The sequence below is a fragment of the Asparagus officinalis genome, chromosome 5, assembly GCF_001876935.1.
Source record: "Asparagus officinalis chromosome 5, Aspof.V1, whole genome shotgun sequence".
NCBI lineage: Eukaryota > Viridiplantae > Streptophyta > Magnoliopsida > Asparagales > Asparagaceae > Asparagus > Asparagus officinalis.
This window is the reverse complement of record NC_033798.1, coordinates 110,345,430-110,361,673: the sequence shown is the minus strand read 5'-3', so window position 1 is coordinate 110,361,673 and position 16,244 is coordinate 110,345,430. Positions and strand designations below refer to the sequence as shown.

Here is a 16,244-nt window from a genome sequence, read left to right as displayed (position 1 = left end):
GGAGTTCCAGTAGCAGGCGATGGTCCTCAACATTGCGACAGAAGAAAATTCTGTGTTTATGAAGTATATGGCGGGATTGAGCGATTACATCCGGAAGGAGATAAAGTTATTCATGGCCGAGACTATTGCAAAGGCGAGTGTGAAGACTATTGCCATTGAGGGTAAGCAGAAGAAGGGCAACGAGACTAAGGGAGACTCCAAACAGACGAGAGGTGAGTCTAGTGGTTCCAAATATAAGGAGAAGAAGAAGGGTGATCCAGGGAAAGCAGAACTGATTTGTAGTCACTGCGAGAAGACAGGGCATGTTGCTGATCGGTGCTGGGAGAAGTATCATCATCTCAAGCCAAGAGGATTGAAGAAGAAGGAGGAGAAAAAGACATATGTGATAGCTCAAGATCCGAAAGAAGTTCCGGGGATAACAAAGCCCAATAGCAGTCTCAACCTAATGGCGGGGAAACATGCCACGAAAGAGGATGAAGACCCCCTGAGAGCAGCTCTTTGTGCTGAAGTTGCAAGTGAAGACCAGTTTGGTTGATGCCATAGTTGATCCGGGCAGCAAGAAGAATTTGATATCCGAGGCCTTGGTTCAGAAGCTGAGTCTGAAGACGGTCAAGCATCCGAAGACTTATCCATTGGGGGTGGATTCAGAAGGAGGAGAGACTGAGTGTAGTTGATCAATGCACTGTCAGATTTAAGCTCCATGAGTCGTATATTGACGAGGTCACGTGCAACATAGTTCCATTGGATGTTTGTTAGATTATACTGGACAATCCGTACTTATGGGATAGATATACGATCTACGAGAGGCAGGCTCAGAAATATACATTCACCAAAGGCGGTGAAAAGTTCATATTTCGTGTAGCGTCTCTTCCGAAGGAGACAAGCTTGGGGACGGCGACGCGAATGAAGAGGCTAGTGAATGCAAACAACAATTGTCTCGTTGTGCATTAGACTTCCAGAAAAGCCATCGAAAGAGGATTGCATGTTGGAGCGGAAGATGACTACGACAAAAGGAGCGAAGGAGTCGTTTCCAGTTGTACATCGCTATCAAGTTCCTAGCAAGGCCAGGTGGTGTAGAAAAGATAGAGGAGTTCAGGAGTTTCCTCAGCTGAAGTTCTAACTTGAACGGGACTTCGAGTTCCTAAAGGGGGGACCCATGATATGGGTGTATCTTCTCTTTGGAACTTAGTGATCCTCATGGGAGCTTAAAGATAGCTGATTCTCATAGTAGCTTGAGAATAGGGGTGTAAAACAACACAGTGGAACGCAGGTTGAAGCATGGAACGAGATGGCGAATCAAAAAATTGAAACATCTAGTTTTTAGCCCGTGAGTCAACTCATAACAGTCATGAGTCGACTCATCAGGTTGAGTCGACTCATGCCTGTCATGAGTCGACTCACAAAACCCAGCCGTTTATCACCAATCTGTGACAAGTCGACTTATCTCAGTCATGAGTCGACTCATTGCTGGTTCTATGCTTTGTCCAGTTTCGGACGAGTTGACTCATCTCAGTCGTGAGTCGACTCATCGAGGTTTCCTGATTCGTTTGGGTTTCTATTTGTATGAATTCTTGTTGGGTTTGAGCTAGGTTATTTACCACTTTGTCATCCACGTTGTTACACCTATATAAGGGATTGTTTAGGGTTTCTAATGAATCAGAGGTAATCAAAGTAAGATTCTAATCAAGAGAGATTAGGGTTTAGAGAGAATTGAGAGCTTGTTCTCGATTCTAGTGAGATTGTGAGAGAGGGATTGTAATCTTTACATACTCATAATCTAGAGAGGGTATTTTCCTTCGCCACATACTGAATTGTTCTTGTGTTTCTGTCACCCTCTTCTCAACCCACATTTGATAGTTCCGCTATCAAAGGTGCTCGCATGGCGACTCGTATCATTGTTCGTCATACGTTTTGTGCCAAGTGTTTGGGGATGTAGCAATTCAGTTACTTGAAGTCGACTGTTGTTATCATCAAGTGTTTGGTTGAGTAAAATTGTTAACTATTAATCATTATCTGTTATGTCATCGGAAACATGTTAACTTTATTTGTTCGCTTGTTAAGTTACACCGATAATATGTTAACTTTCGTAGTTCGCTTGTTAAGTTACACTGATAACATGTTAACTTTGGATGGTTGCTTGTTACTTTTCTAGGTATGAGCGCATGGTAAAAGAGACAAATCCAGGCAACTATATTCATGTTGAACAAAATGCATCGGTTCTATATGACGCTCATGTGTGAATGTTCTTATTTAACATGTTAACTATAATACATGTTAACCTTAATTGGTAAATTGATAACTATATTTAGTAAATTGTTAACTATAATCCATTATATGTTAACTATTTTTTGTAATATGTTAACTAACACCCTTATCATGTTAACTATTAATCATTATCTGTTAATTGTTATTTATAAACTATTAACTATAATGAATTATCTGTTAACTATTATTTATAAACTGTTAACTAATCCATTATCTGTTAGCTGTTATTTGTAATCCATTATCCGTTAACTGTCATTTACTGTTAACTGTTGTTTGTAATCCACTATCCGTTAGCTGTTATTTTGGGTCATATACGCATTAATATAGTTCTTATTTAACATGTTAACTATAATACATAGCATGTTAACATAATCCGTTAACACGTTACATGAGAACTATAATACGTAAATTAATAACTATAATGCGTAAATGAATTATATTAACGTGTTATAGTTAACCTATTAACACGTTAAATGTGAACTATATTAACGTGTTATAGTTAACATTTAACATATTTATAGTTAACATGTTAAATGAGAACTATATTAACATGTTAACATAATCCGTTTACACGTTAAATGAGAACTATATTAACCTTAATTGCTAAATTGATAACATTCTACGTATTATAGTTAACATATTAAATGAGAACTATATTGACATGTATATGACCCGAAATAACAGTTAACTAATGGATTATAAATAACAGTTAACGGTAAATGACAGTTAACGGATAATGGATTATAAATAATAGCTAACATATTACAAATAACAGTTAACGGATAATGAATTATAGTTAACATTTTACAAATAATAGTTAACAGATAATCATTATAGTTAACCATTTATAAATAACAGGTAACAGATAATCATTATAGTTAACCGTTTATAAATAACAGTTAACAGATAATGATTAATAGTTAACAGGATAAGGGTGTTAGTTAACAGATTACAAATAAATTGCAAAAAGGAACATGTTATACTCATCTCATCTTTTAATACACTACGTTCTCATAATTAAAAAATTAACAATTTCTCAAGTATATTTAACATAAAACATGTAAACGTTAACAATCAATCAACTATAGTAATTTGAGTTGCTTCTTTTGATGAATTCAAGCTTTAATAATATAGCATATCTCCAAGCAACACCATTCTTATGTGGTATTTCATCAAACACTTTTATTACATCCATTCAGTGTCTTAGCAACATATGTTCCCTTATAAATCGAGTCCTAATGCTAGCTGAAGAACCTGAGGATTCGAGATATGTCAGGCCTTTCGCCCCATGATGTTTCGATAGTGATTGATGTACTTGGACTCAAGCTCATAGAAGCTATTGAGCATTAAGCCGTAACTCTTATGCTCGGGGTCTTTAAATCGAGGCAAACATACTGGCCTTTTTAGGATCAGTGTCAGCTGACGAGTCGATTTGGGACTTGAACAACTTGATTTTGAGAGGGAGACCGGTAAGAACGAAGTCCTCCGCCTCCAGCGGGAGTGTTTGGAGGGGCTTGAGCTTTCCAAGAACGTCAAAGGCGTAGTTGGCGAAGGCACTCATCCCTTGGAAGGAGAGCCTGAGAGTACCACGCTCGGCGGCAACATCGACGGTCCACGGGAGGAACGCGTCAGTGACGACGCAGTTGGGGGAGAGGTCGGCGAGGATGTGGTCGAAGGGCTTGCGGAGGGTGGTGACGACGGCTATGAATGCGAGGTGCATCGTCGGGGTAGTGGCCGCGGTGAGGTTTTGGCACTCCGTGGCGAGTTCGAGGACAGAGGGGAAGGGGACCGTGAGGAGGTTGACGTTAGAGACGACGGTAGCGAAGGAGGAGGCATTGCCGGGGGTCATGAGGATGATGGCTTCGACACCACGAGCGGCGAAGACGATGGCCATGTCGAGCATAAGGAGCATATATGGTCGGGGGCCATGAAGGGGAAGAAGAGGATCTTGAGAGAGATGACAAGAGTTTAGGGAGGGGTATAGTTGGGTTTTTGGGTAAAATACATAGAAAATTAGGCCAAAGATGAGTTGGAGGGATTAGAGCACAACTTTTTTAAATTTTGGGGGCTGCAGCACAAACCAAAAAGTATGAGGGGCTGGGACACACTGACTTTTGAAATTTAGGGCATTGAAACAATTTTTCCAAAGATTAATTAACAAAACCTTATTTTGTGAAATCAATCCTTACATTTTAAAGTATATATACTAATTTGAGTATATTTTGTGAGGACTGTTGCGCGCAGCGAAAATTTCAGCAGCACTTTGGCAGCACAATAAGAGAGTCAGGTCGCAATAGGAATTCCTATTTCACCAAGGAAACAAGAACCTTAATCAAAATATCTCAACCAAGTGAGATATCAGCTCTTCCTCTCATCAGTTCTAGGACTGACATGTCGAGGGAACCTAAGTAAGCTATTACAAATCACACAAATAGCGAGACAACCAATTTTACGTGATTCGGCAAATTGCCTATGTCCACGAGGAGAGGATGAGGAGATTCTACTAAATCAAAGAGAGTACAAAGAGTTACAATCTCACAAAACTCACAAACTAACCCTCAACCAAAGCTCTCAACTTGCTTATAATTAGGGGTGGGCAAAAACCAAAAAAAACCGGTTCAACTGAAAAAACCACCCGAAAAAGTGGACCGGTTAACCGAACCGGATTAAATGGATGAGAAGAAGACTCTAAACCGCCCGAACCGAATTAAACCGGTTTGGATCCGGTTTGAACCCCTGAACCGCCTGAAAAAAATCCGAACCGAATTTTCTAATTCGTTCTTTGTCGGATATTCATATTGCTCAAAATGGGAAGGACTTCGTCGTTCGGAATTCGGTCAAAATGGAAAGGACTTTTGGTTCGGACGAAGTCGGATGGAATAACTTTCTTATTAGTGAGTCATCACTTGAACATTAAGCTATATAATTGCTCGATAATTTGATTGTTATGTTTACATACATGTTTATATTGTATAGTTCCTTTTTCATTGGGCCTGCTAGCGTATATGCTCGCATTAAAATCGGTGAAACCTCATATAAGCTTTCAAATTCTACTAGAGGCATGTTAAGTTGTTTTCCAAGAAATGAAAGATAACCTTTTGATTATAGTTAATTAATATTTGAATGTTACGTAACCATGTGTACTTGTTGATATGGTTTGCGCTCATTTCACTGATTTTGGTTTTTTGTTAGCTGTGGCAATGGTTTACTTCAAACAAGCTCCACATTTCATTGTTTGGGGGAAAAAGTTAAGTAGACAAAATGGACAAATAATGATACTTCATTAGAAATTAATAGGCAATGATCTCAGGTGTGGGCAGATTTTTGTGAAATAGTATTAATTCGGTCCAAAACTGAAACCAATCCGAACCGATCTGAATTTTGGTTGGGCCGAATATTTGGATGAAGGGAAAAAGATCTGGATCTGGATGAGAGTTTTGAGAATTCGAAAAATTCGGATTGGATGCGGATTGAGCTTAAAACCGATCCGAACCGAATATGCCCAGCCCTACTTATAATATCTTCCTCTCACAATGCTCAAAAGTCTCTCTAATCTCTGATTACAACTCTCCTCTCTTTGATGATTGATTCTAATCTCCATAATGCTCAAAAGTCTCTCTAATCTCTGATTACAACTCTCCTCTCTTTGATGATTGATTCTAATCTCCATATATATAGAAAAACTAAAACCAAAACAAACTAGGAATCCTAAAACCAAAAACAAAACAAATTAGGAATCCTAATAACCTCATGTTACCAAAATAGATTAGGAATTCTAATAACCTCATGTTACCAAAATAGATTAGGAATCCTAATAGATTAGGAATACTGCTATCCAACAGTTCTCCACCTCGACGAAGTATTCCCAAAACTGAACCGATACCAACATGAGCACTAATGCGTCGTCTCACCAAATTCGGTTGCACTAATATGGTTGCCTACATACCCCCTCTCCCAAGGGATCAAGCCACCCGTAGTTCATCCAAATGGCCGTCAACAGCCTCAACAATCACGAATGTGCAATAAGTTTCGACAATGATTAAACTTATTGTTCGGAACCACCTTAGTGAGCATATCCGCCGGATTATCCTTCATGTGGACTTTCACAATCTTCACATCGCCATCTTCAAGAACATCCCAAACAAAGCAATAACGAACATCAATGTGCTTTGTCCTCGCATGAAAAACCTGATTCTTCGCCAAATAGGTAACACTCATGCTATTACAATAAATAGTGACAAACCTCTGCGATATACGAAGTTCCTCCAAAAGTCCTTGAAGCCAAATAGCCTCCTTCACAGCCTCCGTAACTACCGTATACTCTGCCTCCGTCGTAGACAAAGCCACCGTCGACTGTAAGGTACATCTCTAACATACCGGCACACGGGTCAAAATAAACACATACCCCGTCGTAGACTGACGCTTATCCAAATCCCCAGCATAATCCGAATCAACATAACCAATGCATAACTGTCCACCTGTAGTGTCCCGCTCATAAACTAAACCAACATTTAGCGTACCTCGAATGTACCTCAAAATCCATCTCACGGTGTCCCAATGACCCACTCCTGGATCGTGCATGTATCTCGATACCATGCTCACCGCCTGTGACAAATCTGGTCTCGTACATACCATCGCATGCATCAAGCTCCCAACCGTGCTCGCATATGGAGTCTTCAACATCAACTATCGATCTTTAACTGTCTTAGGTGAAAGGTCAGCTGAAAGCTTCAAATGGGCTCCCAATGGTACACTAACTGACTTCGTATCTATGCTAATATGAAATCGTTGTAGAACCTTCTTCAAATAGGCCACCTGTGTTAAACAAATTCTGCCATTCTTCTTGTCTCTGCCGATCTCCATCCCTAAAATGCGCTTCGCCTCATACAAATCCTTCATTTCAAACTCCTTTGAAAGCTGTGCCTTCAACTCATCTATAGCAGATCTGGAAACAGAGGCAACTAACATGTCATCGACATAGAGCAATAAATAGATGTACGCACCTCCTTTCAACTTACGAAAATATACGTAAGGATCAAACTGGCTCCGAGTGTACGAATGACCAATCATAAAACCATCGAATCGCCTAGACCACTGTCGAGGAGACTGCTTCAAATCGTATAGCGATTTCTTCAACCTGCAAACCAACTTATCTTTCCCTGCAGCTCGGAATCCCAATGGCTGAGTCATATATATTTCTTCATTAAGATCACCATAAAGAAATATCGTCTTCACATCCAACTGATCTAACTCCAAACCATACTGTGCCACCAAAGCTAGCAAAATCCAAATCGAAGAGTGCTTCACCATCAGAGAGAAAACCTTATTATAGTCAATACCTTCCTCCTGTGTATAGCCCTTCGTGCCACGCCCCGTTTCTCAAAATACCCGGGAATCGGAACGTGAATAAGCCCGCGACGTATTAGATCAAAGAGATTAAATACATTTCTCCTCGACCTAATACGCTAAGCGTCTAGAAATAAATACAATGTAAAGTCACAGGTCCTCGATCACAGATAGTAAGAATATAATAAACAACACAGAATAAAATAATACATATCACAAATAAATATCATCCAAGACATAATATTCGGGTCAACATTGCCCTTATACATGTCTGAACAAAAGAATACTAAAGAAATATGAAATACATTATACAATGATAAAAGAAAGGAAAATACTACAAAAGAAACTAGGATCATCAACTAAGAAGAGATAACTGAACTTCGACCTATTCTTTAACTCTATCTGTAAGACACTCCTGCTGAGAATCCTCTGGCTCCTGACGATTTCTCAGCTAAACCTATTCTTCCTCTAAGTCTGACGTACACCAGAGAAAACAGGTATACGTCAGCGTGCATGGCACACAGCAAGACCCCACAAAAGAAAAGAAAGCGAACGAAAACCCAATGCGGAAAGCGATACGATAACAAAAATAATAAGAGAACGTGCAACTGGAAATTTAACAAAATTAATAAAGTAACAAGTCGATCATGCAACCAGCGATCAGAATAATCATCCAAGTAACAATGCCATACAACTAGATGGAATTAATACTTAAAAATCTACAACAAGAGATGTAGTATGTCGAGCGAAATAATCCAAACAAGGAAACTCTCATATATATACAATATGTCTCAAATTGTAGATAATTAAATATTAATCCTGATCTATGTATGAAAAGAAATACAACTAGCCTACATCTCACAAGAATCCTATCCACCTTAAGTAACAAGGTCATGTAAGTAACCATTCTATAACAGGTCACTGGTCCACATCTCACACAGAGTCAACGCTCATATCACCGGATAACTGACTGTTCACAAATCTCCTACGTGCATCTAAACCCGCGAAATGGTTCGGTGAGAGGACCACACACAATCCGATTTTGGCCTGGTTCGAACTCAAGCAAAACTCGGGTGACGAAACGATTTCACTAACCAAGTGCGAAACGGTTCACTTTGCCCAACAAACTAATCCCAGTGCGAAACGGTTCTCTAGTGCAAGTCTGGAAGATACATCAACAGTCTTATCCGATCACATGAACCATATCTTCCCATCCTAATTCTTCTCGTTTTTCTAAGTCAACTATAATCCTCATTGGAACTCAGGTTCACCACCTAAACTCAGTCAACATACTCACACATGTAACTAAGTCTGTTCATGATGCACGAGGCCACTAAGTCATGAACTACTAAGGTTCTCAGCACATCAACAGATCATGAATATAGTATAGCATGTTAAACATGATTACGCAGGTTTATGTAACAGAAATGAGAACTATAATAAACATGAAATGCATAAACAAGATACTACAACATGAATACATGCATAAAGGACTTCATCACTACTGGAAGATCCAAACTCCTCATGCAAAATATCCGTACCTACGTATTTTCTAAGATAATAATACAGTAGAAAGGAAACTAGAAACCGATGTCGTTTTGCACATGAAATGTCGTGCTCTACGACGATCAGCCATACTATCATAAATGATAATACTCTTTTACCAAAATTATTCTTTAAACTATTTTTCATTAAAACTAATTTAAATAAAAATACTTATATAATAAAAATATATTAATCCCTTTCTGCATGAAAAGTAATCTTTTTTTATTTTATAAATTTCCCTTAATTAATTTCTTTTTGATAAAATTTTCGTAAATTTTAATTTTAACATATAACTTGTTATTTCATGCCCGCAATTAATCACATTATTAAACTAATTTTCACCATGCGCTCACAATCATCATTCCACGCAGATATTCAAAATTGCATATTAACCACAATAAATAATTTAACTACATATAATAATCATACTAATAACAATATTAATAATAAAATAATTTATCTACATCCAATCATCCTAATAACACGGTATTAACCATTAATTAAGAAACAACGGTAAACTCGAGATCTTGCCTCGGTGTATATGTCGAATGAATCGATGTCGACGATGGGGAGAGGATTGTCGAGGGACTGCAGCGACGGGGTGGATGCTTCTTAAGGATCCTCCGTTATACTCGCAAGATGAGGCCTCCAAACTCCGACTCGCCCGCTTCTCTTCCTTCTGTTACCCCCAACCTTTTTATCCGATAAAATGTCCTGCAAGTACTTATCCTGCTCCACTGGCTTAAGGTCCTTGGGCTTAGAACTCTTGTGGGCCTTACTCTTCTTTTTCTTATCCGGTACGGATACAGAGGGTATAAGAAAGTAGAAACTACCCCGTTTGAGCTCGGACTCGGGCGACACAATTAAGATCCGACCCGCAACGCCGCCGTTCGAGGAGCAGGGCGTGCTGAGCACGTGACCGGGATGGGCCGTGAGGATCTCACGGGCCGAAACCGGCCGGCTGAACTCGTCGACGTGGCCGTTGAGATGAACGACTCGGATGACGTCGAGGGCCCCACACGGAAGAACGCAGGCTATACAACAACGAAGGCTGTTGCCCATCTTAGAGAGAGAGAGAGAGAGAGAGAGAGAGAGAGAATGAGAGAGATGAACAGAGAGAGTGAGAGAGAGAGAGAGAATGAGAGAGATGAACAGAGAGAGTGAGATGGTGAGCTGGAGAGAATAATTGAGAGAGAGAGAGAGAGAAGAGTTGAAGAGAGAGAGATTGAGACGTGAGAGTGAGAGAGAGAGAGAGAGGATATGATTTTTATATATATATTAATTAGGATTTGGGTTAGGTATTTGAAGGGAAAATAATTAAAATAAATAAATACGGGTACTTAAAAATTAAACTAATTACAGAGTAATTATCTATAAATAAAAACGAACATGTTGTGCTAATTCAATAGTTGATACAAAATAGTCGAAATACACACATTTTGTACAATTAAACGAGAATAATTAATAATAAAAATATATTTACTTATATTTAAAATTAAATAATTATGGGATAATTATATACACAGGAAAACGTACCAATTATACTAATACGTCAGATAATATGTATTAGTAGAAATAATACAACAAATTATACAAATAATACGTAATTAATAATACAAAGTATTATACAAAATAATATGTAATAATATTAATAATACAACATATTATTTAAAATAATATGTAATAGTACCGATAACACAACAAATAAATTTTAGAAATTTTTACCGCACAAAATAAATTTATAAATATTAAAATCATTTAAATAAATATAAAACTTAGACTTTAAATCATAGAAAATTATAGAAATTTAAGAAAAATGTAAATACTCTTCTAAAAATCATAATTAAATATTTTAAAATACTAAAAAATTATTTTAACTAGTATCAAAATTCATGATCCTTACACTTCGCAACCAACCTAGCTTTGAATCTCAATGGAGAGCCATCAATGCCCTCCTTCTTCGTGTATACCCACTTGCAACCAATTACCTTCCGTCCCTTTAGAAGCTCAACCAGCTCCCATGTATCATTCTTATGAAGAGACTCCATCTCCTCCTGCATAGCTATCTGACTTGAATCAGCCTTCGAACTCTGCTCGACCTCTCTGAATGTAGTAGGCACCATCTCATCGATACTCTCCACCGAAAGTACATACACAACTGTGTTGGTATACCGTGTTAGCATCCGTATGTCTCTCTTCTATCTTCGAACGACAATAGAATCCTGAACCTGAGCCGTCGGTCCCTGATCCTGCTCATCAATACCCATATCCTTCGTGTCACCATCGTGCTCGTCTGGCGTCACTTCAGTCAGCACTCTAATGGATACTGTACCATCTGTACAATATGTAGCTGCATCGATCTCCACCATCTGTGATATCTCCTCTGTCGGGTCGCTCTCCACCTGATGAGAGTTGGGAAGCTTCAAGATAGAAGCCTCATCAAACGTGCCGTCCCTACTCAGCACAATCTTCTTATCAACTGGATCCCAAACCTTGTATCCCTTGACACCACACTTGAATCCTACAAATATGACCTTCCTAGCTTGAGGTTCTAATTTATCTGTTCTCATATGATAAAATACAGGGTACCCAAATACCTTGAGCTGGTCATAGTCATGTGCTGGCTCTCCCGACCATATTTTCATAGGGGTCTTCCCCTCAATCGCAGATGAAGGCAGCCTATTAATGAGGTGGCTCGCATATGTAAGTACCTCAGCCTAAAAGATCTTCTCCAAACCACTCTGCGACAATAAACATTGGGCCTTTTCCAGCAAAGACCGATTTTACCTCTCTGCTACCCTATTCTGCTGTGGTGTATGACTAACCGTGAAGTACCTCTCTATGACCTCGTCTCGACATAGCTGCAGAAAGGGGTCTGAAGTATATTCACCACCGTTGTCGGATCGTAATATCTTGATCTTTCTCCCAGTCTACAGTTCTAATCTCTTCTTCCACTCCACAAATAAATCTAGGACTTTATTCTTATGTTTTATGGTGTACACCCAACAACGCTTAGAATAGTCATCAATGAATGTGACGAACCAATGTCGACCACTAAGTGATACAGTCTTGGTGGGACCCCAAACATCTGTGTGCACGTAGTCCAGGATATCCCTCGTCCTATGAATAGTAGTTCCGAACTTTACCTTCGTCTTTTTGCCAAGTACACAGTACTCACAGAACTTCACTTTACTACTTTTGGCTCCCTTCAATAGTCTCTGCTTGCACAGCGCCTGCAGTGATTTTTCGCCTGTGTACCCTAACCTGTAATGCCAAAACCTGCTCATGTCCGCCTCTGAAATAGCCGAAACAACCTGGCCAATCTCGATGCTCCCCTTCAGATAGTATAAATTTTGACTACGGACTCCATTCATCACCACCAAAGATCCCGTAGTAACCTTTGCTACAGCGTCTTCAAAGGTCACCTTGAATCCCTTTGCCTCTAAATCTCCAACTGAGATAAGATTCTTCTTCAGCTGAGGAACGAATCTCACCTCCTTCAATTCACGGACTACTCTATCGTGCATCCGAATCCTCACGGTACCTATCCCACAAATACCACAGGATTGATCATTTTCCATAACTACAACACCCCCATCGAGTCTCTCGAACGATGCAAACCAATCTTGCCTAGGGGTCACATGATAGGTAGCGTCGGAATTAAGCATCCAATCTGATGCATCCAAGTGGTTCACCTCCGGAGTAATCAATAGAGAAAAGCTCGAATCATCGGAATCATCACATTTCGCAACGTTCACCTCATTGGCATTCAGGCCCTTTTTCTTGCTATGCTCATTCTCTTTGATCTTTGGACAATCCCTTTTTCAATGTCTCTGTTCCTTGCAGAATGCATATTGGTTCTTTCCTAGCTGGTGACGACCTCTTGACTTTGACCTTCCTCTATTATTACCTTTCAGATATGGATTTCTTCCTCTCGTCGACAAGGCCTCTCCTGAAACACTAGCGCGGAAAGTCTCGTTGTCATTCCTTCTCAAATCATAATTCGTCAATGCATTAGTAACTTCACTATAGCTGATAGAAGATCTTCCATTCAAAAAAGTGAGCACAAAGGTGTCATACTCCTCATCCGATAAGGAGCCCAATAAGATAATCACATTGTACTCATCCGATATCTTCTCATCAACATTCGCCAAGTCCGACAACAACTTCGTATAGTTGTTCACATGAGCCGCAAGCGAGGTGCCTCTGGACATCTGGAATCTGAATAACCTACGTAGCAAATGCAACCTGTTCTCAACATTCTTTGTAATGTACTTATTGTTAAGAATTTCCCACATCTTCATCACAGACGTCACCCCAATTATATCATACTTCAGCTCCTGTTCCAAACAGGACCTGATCACCCCACAAGCGTTCCTATTCATCTTTTCCCATATCGTCTCTTCATATTTTGGTGGTCTCTCATGGACCATGATGGTCTCTTCCAAGTTCTGAGCATTGAGCGTATCCTGTACGTCGCTCATCCACAAACCAAAGTTGATTTTACCGTCATACTTTATCACACTAATTTTGGTGTTCTAAAAACCAACTTGAACTGTACTCGCCTTCGACTTACTGCTTTCACATTCTTCTCCCAGTGCAAACTAACTCCAAATTATAAAGAAAGATTCAAACTTTGAAAGGAATAAGAAATTACCCAATTGAACCCTAGATTGGATTCCAAATAGAACTCTTAACCACACGAGGAAAGCAAGATCTCCAACGGCAACTTCAAATCCTATCTCCACCGAAGCCTAGAACTCCAAGAACCAAGCTTCATATAAGAATCTTCCTCCACCTAATTCCAAAAACTCTAGATCTGAAATCTGGACTCTGATACCACTTGTTGCACGTAGCGAAAATTTCGGCAGCACTTCGGCAGCACATCAAGAGAGTCAGATCGCAATAGGAATTCCTGTTTCACCAAGGAAGCAAGAACCTTAAGCAAAATATCTCAACCAAGTGAGATATCAGTTTTTTCTCTCATCAGTTCTAGGACTGACCTGTCGAGGGGACCTAAATAAGCTATTACAAATCACACAAATAACGAGACAACTAATTTTACGTGGTTCGGCAAATTGCCTACGTCCACGGGGAGAGGATGAGGAGATTCTACTAAATCAATGAGAGTACAAAGGGTTACAATCTCACAAAACTCACAAACTAACCCTCAACCAAAGTCTCTCTAATCTCTTATTACAACTCTCCTCTCTTTGATGATTGATTCTAATCTCCATATATATAGAAAAACTAAAATCAAAACAGACTAGGAATCCTAAAACATGATTGATTCTAATCTCCATATATATAGAAAAACTAAAATCAAAACAGACTAGGAATCCTAAAACAAAAAACAAAACAAATTAGGAATCCTAATAACCAAAAACTAAAATCAAAACAGACTAGGAATCCTAAAACAAAAAACAAAACAAATTAGGAATCCTAATAACCCCATGTTACTAAAGTAGATTAGGAATCCTAATAATCTCATGTTACCAAAATAGATTAGGAATACTACTATCCAACAGGAACTTCTCGGGGTTCCAAAGTAGCGACGTCCGGGAGTCAAATTCAAGACAAAAGAATAATATTGCTTTAATTAGCCTGGTTATTATTAATCCACAAAAAAAAGATCATCGAACAATTTTTTTTCTCGCAAATAAAGGAAAACCCAGTAAAAGAAGTGGCTTGCCGGAGTTTTCTCCTTTTTCTTCCACTATATATTTTGATCGTCTCCTCTTGAAGTCTCCATGAAGAGAGAGATTTTAAAACATATTATTAATTCTCTAGCTTTCTCTTCTCTCTGTAGAATTATCTGCTGAGAGTTGAGAGAGAAAGAGGAGTTTTTTTACTTTATTTGTTTAAAATGGCGGGTATTGCTATGGCTTTGATGGTTGTTTTTCCTCTCTTCTTCGTCGGCTTTATTTTCCCAGCTGCACAGGCCCAAGGTCCGGCTCCCGTTCCCACAAGTGATGGTAATTTCTTATAGCACCCATATTTTTTCTTGCTTATGTGTAATTAATTATCACTACATATCAACTGTAAAATGATTTTCTTTATTTTGTTTTGTTTTATTTAATTTTTCCTTTGTTTTCTTGTCATTTGCGTGCAGGGGTTACACTTGATCAAGGGATTGCCTATGGGTTGATGTTGTTGGCTCTTGCGCTGACCTATCTCATCCACTGAGTATGAAGCTGGTTGAAATTGTTGTTCCATCTATTAGGGATGGTAATGTTCTGTTGTAACTTGTGGGGATTATTGTTAAATAACTTTAGGGCAGGGGTGGCCCGTTTGTCCACAATTCGATCTGCTTCTAGATTAAGGTTTTTTTTTTTTTTTTTGGCTTAGCTCATCTATGCTGAATTGCATTGTGGATTAGTACACCTCTCATTTTTATGGATTACCTCACTTTAAACTGTGTAAATGGATTATCTTAATGCTCTGCTTATGTTCTATTTGACAATTGAGACAAATCGAGCTATTGATTTTTATATGTTTATTTTTCATAGCTGGCAAGTTAATCTTTGTTTAACCCTCTGTACATGTGTGTGTCTATACATATATAATTCATACGTTAGAAGACTTTTAAAGCTATCCAAATTATCTAAATGATTTGACGATATTTTCTTGATAACTCAACATAAAATTGAACCTAAAATCGTGAGAGCTATATTGAAACTTCCTAACCGTCCAGACCATAAGCGTAGGGGGCAGAGTCAGAAATTCATAATAGCAGTGTCACATTATATATAAAAGGACGATATTATTAGTGATTCTCTTATATTCAATACAATTGTTATAGGTTGCCTCAAATACTCATATCCATATTGCTTTCGGAATCCCTTTTTAGGTTGGTTTGTTTTGATCAATAGTCCTACTTACATTAGACTTTGCACAACCAAACATATTAGAGGTTTATTTCTACTTGGACTCTTGTTGGGTCTTAGGACATGTGGACTTCTATTCCTATTGGAACTCTTATTCCTTAGACAACAAGGAGTTGGAATCTTCAATGCTATATAAGAATAGTCTTTCAAGCCAATTAGATCATCAATCTTGAGAGCACCAATCAAAAAGAGAGAGTTCTT

The 16,244-nt window shown here is 38.7% G+C and overlaps 1 protein-coding gene and 1 long non-coding RNA gene across 2 annotated transcripts; one reads left to right on the top strand and one right to left on the bottom strand.

Moving 5' to 3' along the window:
* Positions 3,641-4,159, bottom strand: LOC109842362 (scopoletin glucosyltransferase-like). The gene has a single exon (XM_020411249.1). The coding sequence runs from the start codon at positions 4,157-4,159 to the stop codon at positions 3,641-3,643; it is 519 nt and encodes a 172-aa protein (XP_020266838.1).
* Positions 14,913-15,497, top strand: LOC109843725. The gene is made up of 2 exons (XR_002247773.1): positions 14,913-15,131; positions 15,269-15,497. It is a non-coding gene; the product is annotated as an uncharacterized LOC109843725 (long non-coding RNA).